At 34.2% G+C, this 16,783-nt stretch overlaps 1 protein-coding gene across 2 annotated transcripts in view; it reads left to right on the top strand.

Annotated features, from left to right (window-relative positions):
- ARHGAP5 (Rho GTPase activating protein 5) overlaps positions 1–15,375 on the top strand; it is a 46,859-nt gene extending 31,484 nt beyond the window's left edge. The window contains exons 5-8 of one of the 2 annotated variants that reach the window (XM_005479850.4): positions 4,727–4,804; positions 5,739–5,870; positions 7,443–7,548; positions 11,789–15,375. In XM_005479850.4, coding sequence (XP_005479907.2) covers positions 4,727–4,804; positions 5,739–5,870; positions 7,443–7,548; positions 11,789–12,119 — 647 coding nt within the window. In that variant the 3' untranslated portion in view covers positions 12,120–15,375. The remainder of the gene's footprint in view (positions 1–4,726; positions 4,805–5,738; positions 5,871–7,442; positions 7,549–11,788) is intronic. The other variant, XM_026792825.2, reaches the window with a different exon arrangement.
- Positions 15,376–16,783: the final 1,408 nt, after the last annotated feature.

Below are 16,783 nucleotides of genomic sequence, written 5' to 3'. Positions count from 1 at the left end.
GTTTTGAAATACTCATAAAACGCATGTTATGCATTTGAGTTGTATTGCTAATGAGGTATCTGTTCATAGGAAACATAATGAGAATTATATAAAGGATTCCTAAACAACTCAGGTAGGACCAAGGTGCCAGGGTATGTACGATAGTTATCCTGCTCCACTTATTCCCTCAGCATTCTCCAGACCCAAAGTGACCAAGGAGTTATGTGCCTGGAAAACTACAGTGCTTCAGTTGTCACCCATTTTTAGTGAAGCAAAGAATGCACCTACCTTCTCTTAGGCATTTTCATAGTGTCATATTAATTGTAGTCTTGTGTTCTTTCTTTGGAATGGGTAGGCCTTAAAATATGGGCTTGAGTGACACTTCATGAAATGGTTGAGACCTTGTTTAATAATCAGTTAGTGTAAATTATAGTAATGTTAATTCAGCTTTGGAGAGCTTCCTATTATAAGGGTCTTTCTAAAAGACCCTTCCACTGCTTGTTGTTTATTGAACATTTCAATATGCTATAAATTATTTTATTACAAGAAACAGTAAAACACTTATTTTTGGTTCTGGATTTCAGTGTGTGAATTGAATGTCATGGAACTTTAAATGTCAGTGTTGATGAGGGCACATTAAATGTGTTTTATGTAAGTAAAGTTAGTGTGAGATTCTTACTTAGAGATTGGCTTCTTTGCTCAGTAATTATATACATTCTAGGTGTACATAGAAATTACTGGTTTGGATCAGTGAATTGGCAGTTCCTGTAGTCTTGTGTTGTAGCATGGGAGTTGAAAAGAGGTACACCAGATCAATCTGTGGAATAAAATTAGAGAAATACACAGATCACCAAATTTACAAACCTAAGTGTGGGAATGATAGTCTCACCTGTTGTAGTGGAGAATGAGTCCTGAGAAGTTCCATTGGGCACTGTAGGGGAAGGAATTGAAATGGGAGAGATGGACTTACTGTGATTGTGGCATGTATTCAGAAACACAGACTGAACATGATAGGAGCCTGGCTGTGGATGTTGTTAGCAGACACTCTCTGACTCTTCAGCAGTCTAAATGTTAGTATAGCTGTTGTCACTTGGGAAGAGACTTTGAAATCATCATAGACAGCTCTCTGAAAACTTAAACTGTCTGTACTTGCTGTCAAGCAAGAAAAAAAAAAAAGAGTAAATGTTCCGGAAGAAGAAAAATCATGCTATTACATAATGTGATGCTATATACACAGTTTTGATACTGGTTGCAATTTGGTTCAGCCTTTCTCAGAACAGGAAAGAATTGGAAAAGATAATACATACGGGAGTAATTGTAACTCTTGGATAAAGATGCACGAAATTGATTAGCTTAGAACATTTCTCAGGAGGAGCAATTACATAAATTTACAAAACCGATGCTGGGAAGATGTAGAGAAGTTACTGCTGCTTGTTGAGTGAAAAAAATTATGTCAACTTTAGGTACTGAGCATAAACTCTGTGTGCTTTCATAATGTACATTCTGGAATGCCAAAACTGCATTCACCATGATGTAAAGACTACAAGTACATAACTTGAAGGAGTTGGAGTGAATTAGTGAAGGATAAATCCCCAAGTGGCTCTTACAACACCTTATGCAAAGCCCACGTAAGCCACCATCTACAGAAAGCTGGGAGCATATACCACAAAAATATTGCTGGTAGTTTTTTTTTTTCTCTCTTGCCCTTTTTACTCTCCTCAAGCATATACTGCATGGTGTAGTATATGATATGGAAAATGAATATTGTACCAGGTAGACTTTGATCTTGAAGTATGTTCTGTGGAGAAACCAAGAGTTGTGGAAATATGTTGGAGCCTAAAAATGGAAGTGTCCTGCAGACTGATTATGCAAATAGGTGCAGATCCACCTTGCTGTTTTCTCTTAAATGCTTTGAACCCCATGTGGTGAAGTTCCAGTTAGATGGGATGGAGCCCTGGTCACAACTGGCATCACAAAAGAAGGTGCAAGAGAATTTATTAGGCACTATGAGGTACTTTGAGAAAAGAGTAGCCTAGGCAAAGAGGATGTGCACTGTCTTAAAATAAATATAGATTATTGTGATGTCACGTAAGAAGGATCTAGTTATTTAAACCTAGAGGTGTTGTAAAACTAACAGAACAGAGAAGCAAATAAATCATATTATTCTGATACAGAATATTGCAGCAGCAATTGTACTTCGTAAGGATATGTTGAAAACATCAACTGGACCAGAAGAGAGAGTGAGAACATAGAAGAAAGTTATGAAAGATCAAAAGGATGCAGATGAAGGAACCAAATTTATAAAAAACTGTCAGAAAAAAAGACATGTTGAAGGCTCTCTATCTCTCCCTCTTTTATTATAGATACGTACTATAGATATACAAGGAGTTTAAAAGCTAAAACTAGTGAACTAGAATGTCTGATACTTGATGGAAGATCTTGGTGTAAGAAGCATTTGAGAGACGTGGTTTTGTAATAGAAAGCAACAGAGAATTGTGGCTTTGCTTAAATAATACCTTCACACTTCTAGCTTTGTTCTTGCACACAGATTAAATTGTCTCCTTCCGTGCCTTAGAGAAAGTGTAATGACAATTGACCAACCATTTCATGAAGCATGACTTTCCGGAACATCCACAAGCAAGACAAATTTTTCCTTGAGGAATTCAGAAGACAAATTTAGTAGCTTAATCCAGAATTGCAGCACTTCATTATTTTTGGAAGATGCCTAAATTCAGTAGGCATCTCCTTACTTAACCTGAAAATGTTCTGAAGTACTGTAAATTGTCTTTCTTTGTTTCTTAGAACTGTAGTGCAGATAGCACACTAGAGCATGTGTCTCCAAAGCAGCCAAGTCAAGTATTTGAGATGTATAAACTCCTACTAGACAGTGACTGGGTCAGACTTCTCAGAGATGCTATTGCAGCACATGCAGTTTCCTTTGTGCAGAAAGATACTGAATAGTAATTGGATAAAACTAAGACTGTCCTGGAGCTGTAGGGTCTCCAACAGAGAATTCTCTCAGACAAAGAGAATCTTGATCATAGCTTATTCTCATCTACCAGTGGTCTTTTGTACTTATTTACAGCTTTTGGAAGAGGAGTGTAAAGTGTTTCTGGCTGTGATCACATGTAACACATTCAGGATTTTTTTTTGAAGGCAGGTTTGAAACTCCTTTCAAGATGTGGAAGTCACTGAATCATTGAAACCACTTTTTGTTCTGTGCCACCAAATTCTACCTTTTAGTAGTGTTCAAAGTATCAGTGGACAAGGCTCAGGTTTTTTGAAAGGACTATTCAGGTGTATATTTACAAGAGGAAATATACACCTTGGCTATGGAATTGAAAAGCTAAATGATGGACATGCGAGTTTATAGAAGAAATGCTTACTAAATAAGCCTTGATGCAGCCAGTGAAGAGACATGTTGAGTTGTTGAGACATTAAGAAGGAAATCAGGAGTTAGAAGAGTCATGTGAAATTGTTAAAAATATCCCAGCTGTATGAACCAGCCAAGTGATTTTTTTTGTACTTTGAACATTTTCGTAGGATTCTTAATGATTCTTGATAACTTAAAAGACACCTTCAGTGGATTGTAGTGTGACAGAACATATAAGCGTTGATCTGATGATATAAAATGCATTCAGTTCTTGGCCTATGATGGCCAAAGGCCAAGAGATTTCATAAAACTGTGAAACCAGTGAATTTTTAATAAACCCGTGTATGTAATGTAGTGTTAAAAAGATCTAGTATGTAGATAATTTTGCACTCATAAAGGTAACTGGAATTAAGGAACTATAAATTGTTTATATTGCTCAATAGGTTCTAAATTAAAAAACAAAAATATCTTTGGTAATGGTGTGTTTATCAGGATGGTCTCTTTCGTTCTATGAGTAGCTGTGGGGAAAAAAGGACAGCAATGTGCTGGGAAGCATAATCATTGGAGTGGAGTGTGTGTGTGCATAATTAAGGTGGACTGTTCAATGTTTACCTTGAAAGTCTGGTGGAATTACGATGACTCTGTAATGTGTGGTAAAACAAAGTAATAATAGAAGCTTGGGAAACATCTGCTTCCTAACACCTTTCTCCTTTTTCCTCACCCCTTAAAGAAAGACTTGTAAATGATGGGATAATTGACCTTAGATAAGTCAGAAGTGAGGAGAAATGGATTCAAAGTTTATAAAATATAAATGGTAAAAGGGAAAGCATGTTGGAAGATTAAGTTCTTGTCATATACAGGAGTGTGTTACACCATGATATTAAAAGATCAGGATTCAGTTACAAATGCCTGGGTCTTTTTTACCCTGCAGAGTATTTTTAGTGTGTTGTTGCTTGCCATAATAAATTGTTAAGCCCAAACTGTGAAGACAGTTTTTAAAAACATAAGTGTTGGGGTACCACAGAATTTAGTTTTTTGATTATTAAAAAATGGTGCAAATAACAACAGTCTAATAGAGATCAGTAAGAGAATAATTTTGGCTACATTATTCATCAAATATCTGCATCAGAGTCTTGTTATCCTCCAATGTAATTTCCCTTGATTCATGTTAAATGGAATGATGGACTCAATAGAGAACTGACAGTTTGTGTTTTGGTATTCCCATATTGCTGTTATGGTTTATGTGTTAACTTTTTAGGCACTTAAGAAATGTATTCCTACTTTTGGTTCTGAATTAGTAGTTATAACTGGTTCTGCTTTGCTTTATAGTATATAAACTTTCTTTTTAATATTTGTTTTTCCTCCCCTTCTAAGGATTATGTACTGAAGGCCTGTACCGTGTTAGTGGGAATAAAACAGATCAAGACAACATTCAAAAGCAGTTTGATCAAGGTAATCAGAGATTTTATTATTTAAACCTAAAACAGAGCATGAATTCTCCATGGATTTATCACAGTGCAATATGAAAGGATTACACATAGCACTGTGTCCTTAATGGTCTGGTGGGTTGTATTGGTGTAGTCCAGGATATTAGCAGTGAAGCTCCCAGGATAGGAGGGGAATCTTGTTCAATGCTGTTAAAATCCTATCTAGCTGGTATTTGAAGGTTTGAAAGAGTTGAAGTGCAGTCTTAGCTGCTCCTTGTGTTAACAGCTCATCAGCCCTAGGTATTAAGGCATTCACTCCTGCTTCTTATGCCCCACAAACAGTAATTCTTTAGTGAAAGCTCTCTTGAATAACATGCATTAACAGTTAAGTCTGAATAATTTCTAATACAGCCTTTGTCATTGTAGAATATAATGAAATGTGATTGGTAGTTTAGACTGTTCACTTTGATGTGTTTATATTTTAAAATGAAAATATTTATTAAAAGTTCTTGAATGTTAATCATGAAGTTGAGTCTGTGAAAAATTGTATAATATCTCCTAGGTGTTACGGAAAGTAAATGTGCTACTTCTTTATGCTTTGCTGTTTAGCAGCATTTTGTGAAATAGAATTTATAACTTTTTACTGGGAAAAATAGATTAATCAGAAGCCAGTTAATGACAAATACAAAATCATTCAAGTCTTCATGGAGAATTAGACAACTTTATTTTTCCGATATTCTACTGTTTTGTAATGCTGTCAGATTTTTTTATATTTGATTTTTTGTGGGTTGGGGTGATAGCAGCTTCTCAATAGGTTCACCTTTTCCTTCCTTATTTAGTAATCATTTAGTAAAATTTTAGTTTTCAATGTTTTGAATAAATTGTCTTCATAAAGTATTATAAGGAATGATAACAGTAGGTTTTACTTACACTGCTATTTTTTAAATTTTGTTTTGCAGATCATAATATCAGTCTAGAATCAATGGGAGTAACAGTGAATGCTGTTGCTGGGGCTCTGAAAGCTTTTTTTGCAGATCTGCCAGATCCATTAGTTCCTTACTCTTTGCATCAAGAGTTGTTAGAAACATCAAGTAAGTAATTAACAACCTTTTCTTGATTTAATTGTGCTATTTCCATTGCCCTTATTGCAATTTTTACTTCATTGTAAGTTGAAAGGACTATCTGCACGGAATAGTTTTTTAAATTCCTTAGACACACGTATTTTTTAATATTCTTTAAAATTAGAAGAACTATATATGATGAGAGGAATGTAATACACTTATTTTTCAAAATAAGAAAATTTAATTCGGAGACATCTACTTTTTCCATTTCTTGTTAAGTGATAAAAATGATGAAAGCTCTTGGAGCAGCTTTGCTGTTGTTAATGGGAAAAACCCCTTGAATTAATGAGTTCTTACATTCAAAGTAGACTTTAAAAATCAGACACGTCTATGGGATATTAGGGTAATTCTCTAATTCACTTAGATTTTTTTTCAAATTCGTTTGGAACTCTTGTAAAATGCTTAGTTTTGTTTGCCTTTGCCTTACAAACATTTTTCAGACATTGCATAGGATTCCTTTCTTTGAAATGAGTGTCTCCTATTGAAGCACTGGTGTAAGCCTAAGGCTTGGGCCTGGACTTGATTAATGTATAGCCCATTAGAAATTTTGTGTTTTCTGGTGATATCTGTAAATAGCTATTTCTGGTATTACTGCTATGCTTTTCAGGCATATTGTGCTTGTTTCATGTAGTTAATTTTGGTTTTATTTTTTCTTAAAAGTGTAATAATTAAATTCCAGTCAAAACATAAAATAACTTTAAATGTAAGTGTAATTACTGTTTTAAAATGCCATTAATACTCCTCTAAACTTACATTTGGGATATACTGGACTGTACTTAACATTTTTTCTATGGCGTTAGGGTAGATCAAAGTTCTTTTTAGCAATGCAGTCAGGTAATAGAGGGGAACTTATATTCCTTTTTACAATATGAATCATCATTGATTGGAAGCATATTCTGCAGAATGTATGGATCCACAGCGTTAGTTGCTGGTTTTTTAAAATAAAATTGTTGCTTTATTTCATATTTCTTTCCTACATGTTGACTATTTCCTGTTTGAAGCATGAATAATGTCCTTTGGGCCTGTGAAGAAGGCAGCATATTTAAAATAGCTGCATATGCTTAGGCAGCATATTTAAAATAGCTGCACCAGCCCTATTTGTAATTTTTTTATTATTTAAATAACTGTGAATTTTAAGGATATTTTAAGCTCATGTGAATGTCTTTCTGTCATGACATTTTGCAAGCAGAGAGAACTCTAACAAGAAATGACCCTGTCACATTGTAATTCTACAAGCCAGCAGTAAGCTAGTCAAGTAATTATTTGCTGAACAGAGATAAATAATTCTGCTAAAATTCGGAAAAATACTTTTGTGCTTAGTTAAACTTGCAGTGGGTGTACTTATTAGTGTGCTTAGAGTAACCAGCACAAACTGTATAATAAAAAAGCTCTACTCTATGGAAATAGGAATTTTATTAAATATTTTCTCACTTGATATTTCTCTGTGGGTTACCTGTATCATTATACTAGGAAAAAGATTTAGCAACACTTTATTCAGTATGTCTTTCTAGATTTGTCAGAAAATGTCACTTATTTCTATAGAAATCATGGATAAGACAGAACGGCTACACGAGCTAAAAGAGATTGTGAAGAAATTCCACCCAGTGAACTATGAGGTCTTCAAATACATAATAACACATCTAAACAGGTTTAGTATTTTTCAATTTTGTTTAAGTTGTAACAGTTGCAAAAAAGATTGTCTTTTTAACAATGAATTATCTACTAGAATTGAAAATGTGGAAAAAGAAATTTGGAGTTACAGTTGATTATTAAAGCCTTATAGGTTTGTTTCTCACATATTTTTGACATATATTTATCTGGCATCATAAAGTTATAAGAATGCTGTACATAATAAAAGCTTGATATAGATATAATAACTATGCACCTAATTATAACTATTACAGACCCTCTCCCCCAAGAAGTAATAGCTATTAACATTATAAACTAATCTAGGTTTAAGGAATTTGAATCATTTGGCTTAAACACCCTCTTCCCCTCTCCCTCTTTCCCCCTCCTGCCAAAACAGGGCTAGCTTAAATCAAAATCTACAATATGGAGCCCAAACCCTGTGCTGAATAGTTAAACACAGAACAAAGCTGTAACAGTAAATTGGTAACACTTGCTTCTTAAGTTTTGCTTCTTGCACGAAATTTAATGTTTTTATATTTAAAAGTTATTTCCATATTTACTTAAAAATAGTATTAATAGATGTGTATCACATCATAATCTGTGCCTTGACGTGTAGAATATTGTCATAAAAAAGAGAGAATAAGAGCAGCTTACCTGTGCTTCTTATTCAGCTAAAATGAAATTATTCTCTGAAATCCACAGAATGAGATAAAACTATATTATTGTTGAGGTTATCTTTGGAGATTGTTTTGTTCAACTCCATTGCTTTGAGAGAGTCAGTTGCAACAGATTGGCCAGGATGGTGTCCAGTTAAGTTGTCATTATCTCCAAGAAGTTAGACTCCAGTCTCTCAGAACAGCATGTTTCAGTGCTCATTCATCCTTACAATAATAAGTGTTTTCTAATGCTAAGATAATTTCCTGTGGATGTTTGTGTCTGTTGCCTTTTGTCCTGTCACTGAGCACCACTCAGAAAAATTCATCTTCTTTATAACCAATGATAAGACTTTCCCTGGCTAAACAATCTTAACATTCTCAGCTTTTCCTCATCTGAGGGATCTTTGATCTCTTAATAATCTTCTTCTTAGTGTCCCTTCATTGGGCTCACTCCAGTGTGTTTAAATGTCTGTTGTGCTGGAGAGTCAGAGCTGGAGCCCAGTCTCCAGATGTGGCCTTTGGGGTGCTGAGAAGAGGGGAAAGATCAGCTCCCTAGAGGTGCTGGCAGCACTCCTAATGCAGCCTCGGGTGCTGTTGGCTGCCCTTGCCACAGGCTCACCTGGCTAACTCCTGCTCAGTTTGTTGTCCATCAGGACTTTGTTGTCTCTCTGTGCAATGTTACTTTTCAGCCCAGCAATTTTGTGTATAAACACAAATATAAGCTTTTCATGACATTTAGTTGTTCTGGACTACTGTTTGTGTGTTTGTGTTTTTGCAGGTATTTGTAAAGATCTAACTGAGCTTGTAGTACAGGGGTAGAAATAAGAACCTTTAACTTTCCTACTTTGTCAACAGGGAGAATGTAGGTACTCTCTATTTGCACTTTTCACAGAATGTGTAAGATTTTGGAATTTAGGTGCCTACTTTTACACTTCTCTCCTTCAAATGTTCAGCTTGCTTAACCTTTATAAAGTTGTCCATTTTCCTTGTCAGGGAAATTGGATCAAATTTTCTGTTGTACTCTTCTCCAGTACAAATTCAGCCCTAAAATAGATAAAACCATATCAGTGAACTGATCCCCATATTACAAAACTTCAAGATGTGCTTGCAAGTATCTTAAAGTAAAGCTAAACATCTCAGACTTGACACAGTTATTACTTACCTAAAAACTTCTTAATCAACCTGATAGAAACTTTTGTGGAAGAATGGCAGTCTTGGAACTGTCAAAATCTTCATCTGGTCATTGGTGTAGCACACACAGCTGAATGTACAATGTCAAGTACCTAGATTACTGCAAGTACAAGAACTAAACATAATTTTATAAATTCCTGAGTAATTCTGATATCTACAAACAAGTGAAACATGTTAATCATGGAATTTATTGGAGAACATAAGCGATGTAAATGGAACTTTTGGGTCTGGTCCTTTCTCTATTAATGATGCATGATTTACATTGCAGGTTGCTAGTAACAAAACGATCTTTTCTTCAAGAAAGCTGTCATTTTTTGTCTCATTTGCAGTGTCAGGTAGTTCCTGACATTCCATTCAGCAAGAAATCTGCTGGGATGTAAGCAATTGCATATATAGAAAGAGGTGGATACAGCTGTGTACGGAATCTTAAAGGCAACTTGTAGCTAAATTCTTGACAGTCAGTATTTATTTTTAAGAGACTAATTTGTGGTAAAATACTGCTGGTATATAATTAAAATGGAAATGTTGTTTGCCAAATGAATTGTTCATTTGATGAGGTAAAGCAGTCTTCTACATGATGAAAGAGCTCTCATCACAAGTTAATGTTTTAGATGCTTTGTTTTTGCATACTACATAATTACAGTAAAATATGTACTATTGTTGTATAGTTAGTAATGATTGATGATTTATATTATTTTGGTGTGTCCACAAGCACAAGACCTGGTTGTTGAAACAAAAAATACAAGTATTATCCACATAGTATGAGACCAGTATGAGAATTTAATAAATGGAAACAGTGAGATGAATTTTTCTTTAGTGTTATGAACACCTTTCTGAGCATTTCAGTTAATTGTGGTTAATTAACTGTAAGCAGAAGTGAGCTTTTAAAACAAGATAGTGTTGTATTGACATTGGACTTTTTGATACTAGTTGTGTTTTATACACGTTCTTGGGTAACAAGACCTTTTGTACATAAGGATCTCGATGGCATAATATGCTTCTGAGGTCTGGGAAGATACCAGTGGGCAGCTTTTAGAGTCTGATCAGAGGGTTTACAGTCTGAAGTTCCTGAGACTTGGCAGTGGAGGAAGTGGGTGGGATCAAGAGAAGCACGTCATTTTTAATTGTGAGTGAACATGGGAGGTAAATGAGCACTAGCTGAGCACTTAGAAGAAGATTCTAAAGTAGATAGAGAAAATTTGGCAGGAGTCCAACATACAGGTTTGGTAGGGTTTTGTTTACTCTTAGAAAGTACAAAGGTCAAGTTGAAGCACAGGAGGGGATGCAGTTGGTTGTTCATTTTGTTTAATCTGGTTGTGAATGAACCATTTTTGGGGAAAAGGTGCAATGCCTTTCGGTTTCTTTCTCACATCTAGTCCTGCATTCCCATTACTTCCTTTGTTTAGTCTGATGATTCTGAGGGTACAGCATGTTAATAATAATGCTAAGCAAAATTAAGCTTACATTGATTCTTTGGTCTGTAAATAAATTTAAAATATAAGTTTTTTAGCAAAGAGATTATGAGTTTTACTGCCACTCAGAAATAGTTTGGTCCAAAGGACATTTGGATACTTAGTCAAAACAGATTGAGGGGCAGTATTTGTATATCTTCACACTATTTTTTATACTTTATCTTTACCATTATACATGCATTGTAAGTGAGTGGAAATATTTTCTTATAGTGTTACTTCTAGTGTTTACTATGACTTTCACAGCTCTTTAGTCTATGGACTACAGCCAGCTGTCAGAAATTCTTGTGGGCTGCTCTTGTTAATCATCAAAATTCTAACTGACACATTTCTGAAGTTTTATTTTCTGCCTGTTTCTACATGACAATTGTAGCTCCACTACCTTCATGATATCTAGTGTAATATAGGAAATGCACGTTCCCAGCTGAATGCAGACCTTAGGTGTTTGCCAGATGTACTAACACACGATTTTTCATGGATCTCTCAGTAATTGCTTTCAGATAAAATTGTGAGGTCAGTTTAGAATACAGCATATTTTAGAAAACAAAATACCCTGGCCCTTTCTAGCCTATTGCTGTGGAAAGGATTTTGTTTTTCTGAGTAGGTATTTCCTTGTAGATGATAAATTTGATAACAGGATGGTTTGTTATCCTTTGAAGGTTTTTGGTTTTTGTTTGGTAATAGTATTGCAATAATGAATTTAGATAATAAGTGAAGAACCTGTTTCAGTTTCTATATTATTGTCAGTTCAAAATACTAGTGGAATGTTGAATTTCTTTCTTGGTTAAAAGCTTAATCAGATTTATATTAGTTAACTATCCAAATCTGGAAATGACATGGTTTCTATATTTTCCTCTGCATAATCGCATAAAATATTCAAGAATATTTCTACTTGACTGCATACTGGTTTTAACTCACTCTGTGTGTATCATTCTCATTTCAGGGTTAGTCAGCAATATAAGACCAACTATATGACTGCTGATAACTTATCGATTTGTTTCTGGCCTACTTTGATGAGACCCGATTTTGAAAACAGAGAGTTTCTTTCCACCACCAAAATCCACCAATCAGTTATAGAGACCTTCATTCAACAATGTCAGTTTTTCTTTTACAACGGGGAGATTGTAGAAGCACCCAACGCAGTGGCTTGTCAGCCACCACCTTCCAACCCAGTGCAGATGGTGGAACCCATGGTACCCCTGCAGCTGCCGCCCCCGCTGCAGCCCCAGCTGATCCAGTCGCAGTTACCAGCAGACCCTCTGGGCATTATATAGCGGTGATGATTGCAGGCAGCCTGGCGCTGGACAGTAGGGACAAGCTATAGACATGCATGTTTCAGGATACAGTAATGTACTTCATATTTATGAAAAATAATTCCCATCCAGCTGATTGGACATCTTTTTTGTTATATCCCGTACTGTGTTCCTCATTTGTACACGCTGCAGATAAAAACTATGTGATAAGCATGACTGGAGAGGTTTAATTTTGAAAAGCAAAAATAGCTATAAAGTACAAAGCTGCTGCTGCATGATACCTTATTGCAATCACTATATCATTCCTGTGACTGTTTGTCACAATATATTGTGAATAAAAATTTTTCTATAGAAATTAAATGATTTAAAAAAATTACATTTATGAAACATTCAGTGCTTACAGCCTGCTTTATGGCTGGTTTTTGTTATTTAACATGCTATTTTTGGCAATTTTCTTCACATTCAAGCATTCTGTGTAAACAACTAAAGCCCAGCTATAGTTTATTTTGTAATCTCCTGGCTACTTATGTGACTTTATGCTTAGGGTGGTTTATGGAAGAATGCAAAATGCACTGTTGAGAATTTTACGATCCCTCACCATCCATCTTTACATATAAGTAAACCTGTGGACAGTTTAAGGGTGGGTGAACTTGCTTATTATTTCTTACAGCACAATACCAAGGACATGCTTGTTGTAAAAGTGAGTTTCAAATATTGTACAAAAATTTTGATGTTGCCTACTTATTTCTTTATGTTCCATTACTGAACTAAACATTTTGTAAAACTGTTAATTCTGTAAACAGCTGCATGTTTAAAAGATCATTGATGGTCTTGTAAACTTAATCTAATATATTTTAGATATTTTAATTTTTCCCTCTTGGGAATACATGTAGTGTTTAGAAAATAGTTCATGACATTTTCATATAAGGTTATATAACTTTTCATACATAAACATGACTTTTGTTGTAGTAAAATTCTCTAAACCAAACAATGTTTTAATCTAGGACTTCAATTAATCTATTCTTTAAATCTATTTTTATGTGACCCTCTAAAGATATACAAAAATGCATTGCTAATACATGGCAATAAATACTTTGGGTACTGACAATTAACCTCTTTGGAGTGTGTATATATAAAATCACATAAAATTGTATTCATATTTTTTCCTGTGGTATGTTGTACTAAAATTTCAAATGACTTTTTTTTTTTTCACCGTATTTTTAAATTATCTTTTTTTCATTTATTTTACTTTTATATTGGTACAAATTTTGCTGTAAAAGAATGCTGCTTAATTTAAACAAATCTTTTTGGTTAAATATTTTGATAGTGGTAAATTAGAAGGTTACAAATTGTAGCAAAGGGGAGACCATAGATAAACACTACCTGTGAGACTTTTCATAGCAGCTTTTTTCTTTCATGCTCAAAATGTACCTTTTTAGGTCTGCAAAGAAGAAAGTTTTGGCTCATTCAGCTGCTAGAATGTTTTGTGTAGTTTAAAAACAAAGCTTTATGATGGTCACTGTTGTAATCTTCACTTATAACAAGATTTAAGATCGTCTTGTATGTATTATAGTAAATAGATGATTTTGAGAATTAAGGCTTTTATTAAGAGATTGATTTGCTCCATTTTCCCAAAATAAAAATTGCCTTTCCCACTTATGTCCTAGGTATTGTACTTCTACTGACTTGGATTATCATTCTAGATTACTAAGATACCATAAACCTGGCTGCTCTTTGAAGTACATGTATATTATAAATTATCTTGATATCGTGTTATATTCTTGCAAGTAATTATCTTTTTTAAGAAAACAAACAAAAAAGAAAAGTCAACCCTATTCCTACTGCAAAGCACACAGGAACGAATAGTACAATAAAGTCTGTCCTGTAAATTGTAGTATTCCTAACTTGTTCTACTTTACCTGTTGTCTATCTAGCTTTTATTTATAGTTTTCAGTCTAATCTTGGCATGTTTAGCAAAGAAAATGAAACTTCAAGAGTTTTATAAACTATTTCTAGGTTGCTAAAGAATTTATTTTTCTACTGTATATGGCGTAGACAAAGCATCATCTGTACAGGAAACAAGTCTATTTCTAATAGAAGTAAGCTTAAGAATAAATGTCAGTCATATCCATATTTAAAAATTCCATCTATAAAGTATCTCCAGTCTTTGTAATGTGAATTGCATTTTAAACTTTCTATAAATTCCAAGGTTTTTGCCATAATATTTAACTAATCTTTGGATACTAATTTTTAGAATAATTTACATTCCATTTCATTATGAACTTTCATGTTGAACTTTTGATCAGCAGTATTTGCAGTTCCATTTCTTCATGTGTGATGTTGTGGCTAAATGGCTAAATCACCATTATTTTTTAAGAATCTTAAGACTTCCATTCAGCCAAATATGAAAGGGTTATTATATTTACTGGATAAACATAGAGAAATAATAAAGCATGGCATGTGGTGCCTGCTTGTCACATGGAAGAGTCCCTGCATACTGTTTGCATTATGGGACTGTTGTATGCAGGAATGTGGACATGTGTGTATGTGTAATATATACACTTGGAGTTTTTTTATTCTGTTTGTGTGTTTATGCAGACATGCATGCACATACACCCACATAGTAAAGTTTTTAAAATATGCTAGGAAATTAAACTGTGGTTATTAAAGATTTTTAATAGAGCTTTCTCTATTATTATTTTTATTAGTGCTATAAAATGAGGAAGCATGTTATTATATCCAAGTTCCTCATACTTTGGCTCATGTAGACCCTTCTAGTTTTAATGAAAATCCAAATAATAATAACTATATTTTTTAATGTGAGCATTTTTACCATAATATCTATCTTGATAAAGATACAAATGTATATTACTTTGATTGAGCCATCTCAGTGACACTTTATGGAGTAGTTTCTTTTTTTTATGTTATAGAATGGTATAGACATACTGCAGTGCATTGTATTTCACTGTTTTAGCAATTCTAAAATCCCAGACCTGAGTTACAAAAGTGCCATTTTAAGTAATGCTTTAACAGGTTGTTTCAAAAATCTTTACTCTTCATGATCTTGTGGAATTTGAACTCATATAGTGTAAATAGATCGCAGATGTCAACTTAAGTGAAAAGAAACTTTGTTGTTGTTATATGTTTTCTCCTTTATTTGAATCCTGGTTGCTAGGAATTTATAGGTATGTTTATTTTTAGTTACTGGAGTTTAGCTTCTCATATTTATGATAAACATAGAAAAACTATCAATTGGAGATTAAAAAAACAGGCCATAGTTTATGTGCTTCTTTCATTTTTCTTCAGTAATTGTGATGCTGTTTGTTAACTGCAAAAATTGCACACATCTAAAAAAATTCAGTAAAAATTTTGTTCTTTGTTTATAATGTAATCTTTTATTGCTACATCAGGAGAATACTGCAGTGAATTAAGTATCAGTGAAGCTTATTCTGTATAAAAGATGCAATGAATAAAATACTAAGATGCTTACTGTGTATAATGTTCAGTTTAGTTGCCTACTAAATTTTTAAAGGCAAAAGCACTCTATCTTTCACAGACACAGAAATGAAATTTAGCACAAAATCTTGCTAAAGTAAGAGTACAGTGTATGTTTAAGTTTCTCTTGGGTGGGAGGCTGTCTCTCATGGGTCTCTTAAATCTGTTTTTCCTGTGGAATTTTTAAACCTGAAGTAAAAACTGTGGGCTTTTAAGGTCAACTTTAAGTCATCAGAGTTGTACATTATTGGTCATAATTCTGCTAACAATATGGGATGGACACAGTTTTGATAGTAGTATTGCTCTTAGTTCTCACGTTCGCAGTGTCTGTGCTTATTTAGTTTTTTTCAGAACATCTTGAGTCATATGGCTGGTGCAGAAATAACTGCAAAACCTTCCTTATGGTCTTCAAATCTGAACATGGTTCAGGTTTTACAGGTTTTATTATACACACACACACACATATATATATAGTAACGCATTCAGATAGGAGCACTTTAACCTCAAATGGGATTCATCTTACATGTAATTTCCTCAGTGTGCAAATCTCAGTTATTTAGATTGCTTTATCAAAAAGCGCTCTACTGAATCTGACTGAAATATAATGCACTGTTCAGACTGCAGTTTCTGATGAGTAGCTGTCCCAGAGAACCAAAGTGTAACATCAGTGGTCACTTGTGTCAGATTCAGTCCTTCAGCTAATTCATGGTTTCCATGGAATCAGAAAAGGATGAAGTTAGTCCGTCATCATTAGTGAACTGAACACTTCCTGCCTTCTTTACTGGTGATTTTTTCCTAAGTGTGTAGCTAGTGCATCTCATGGCTGTTTCCCATATGTTTCTTGTGTTCCTTATAGAATACAATGCATGTGTGTTTAGAGCTGACATTTTGTTGCTGAACTGAGTGTCATTGATGCCCAGCAGACAACATAGTGCTTTTATGTTGCAGAATAGAGTTTAGTATATTTGATCAATAATAATCTGACCATTACTGGTTTTTTGTTTGTTGTGATTTAGAAAATATAAATGAAATTGTTTCACTGAGTGCCTGCAGTATAGCAGCTGTGGGTTTTTTTCCGTTTTACAGTGTGATAACAAAAGACTGTTGTTGCTTCTACTTGAGTTTGAGAAAGGGTGGAAGGGAGATGCTGTAGTGACTCTAGCTAATAGCTGCATGTCAATGCTTCAGGG

This window comes from Zonotrichia albicollis, chromosome 6 (genome assembly GCF_047830755.1).
Source record: "Zonotrichia albicollis isolate bZonAlb1 chromosome 6, bZonAlb1.hap1, whole genome shotgun sequence".
Taxonomy (NCBI): Eukaryota; Metazoa; Chordata; class Aves; order Passeriformes; family Passerellidae; genus Zonotrichia; species Zonotrichia albicollis.
The sequence above is the reverse complement of the archived record's forward strand: the minus strand, read 5'-3'. Positions and strand labels throughout refer to the sequence as shown.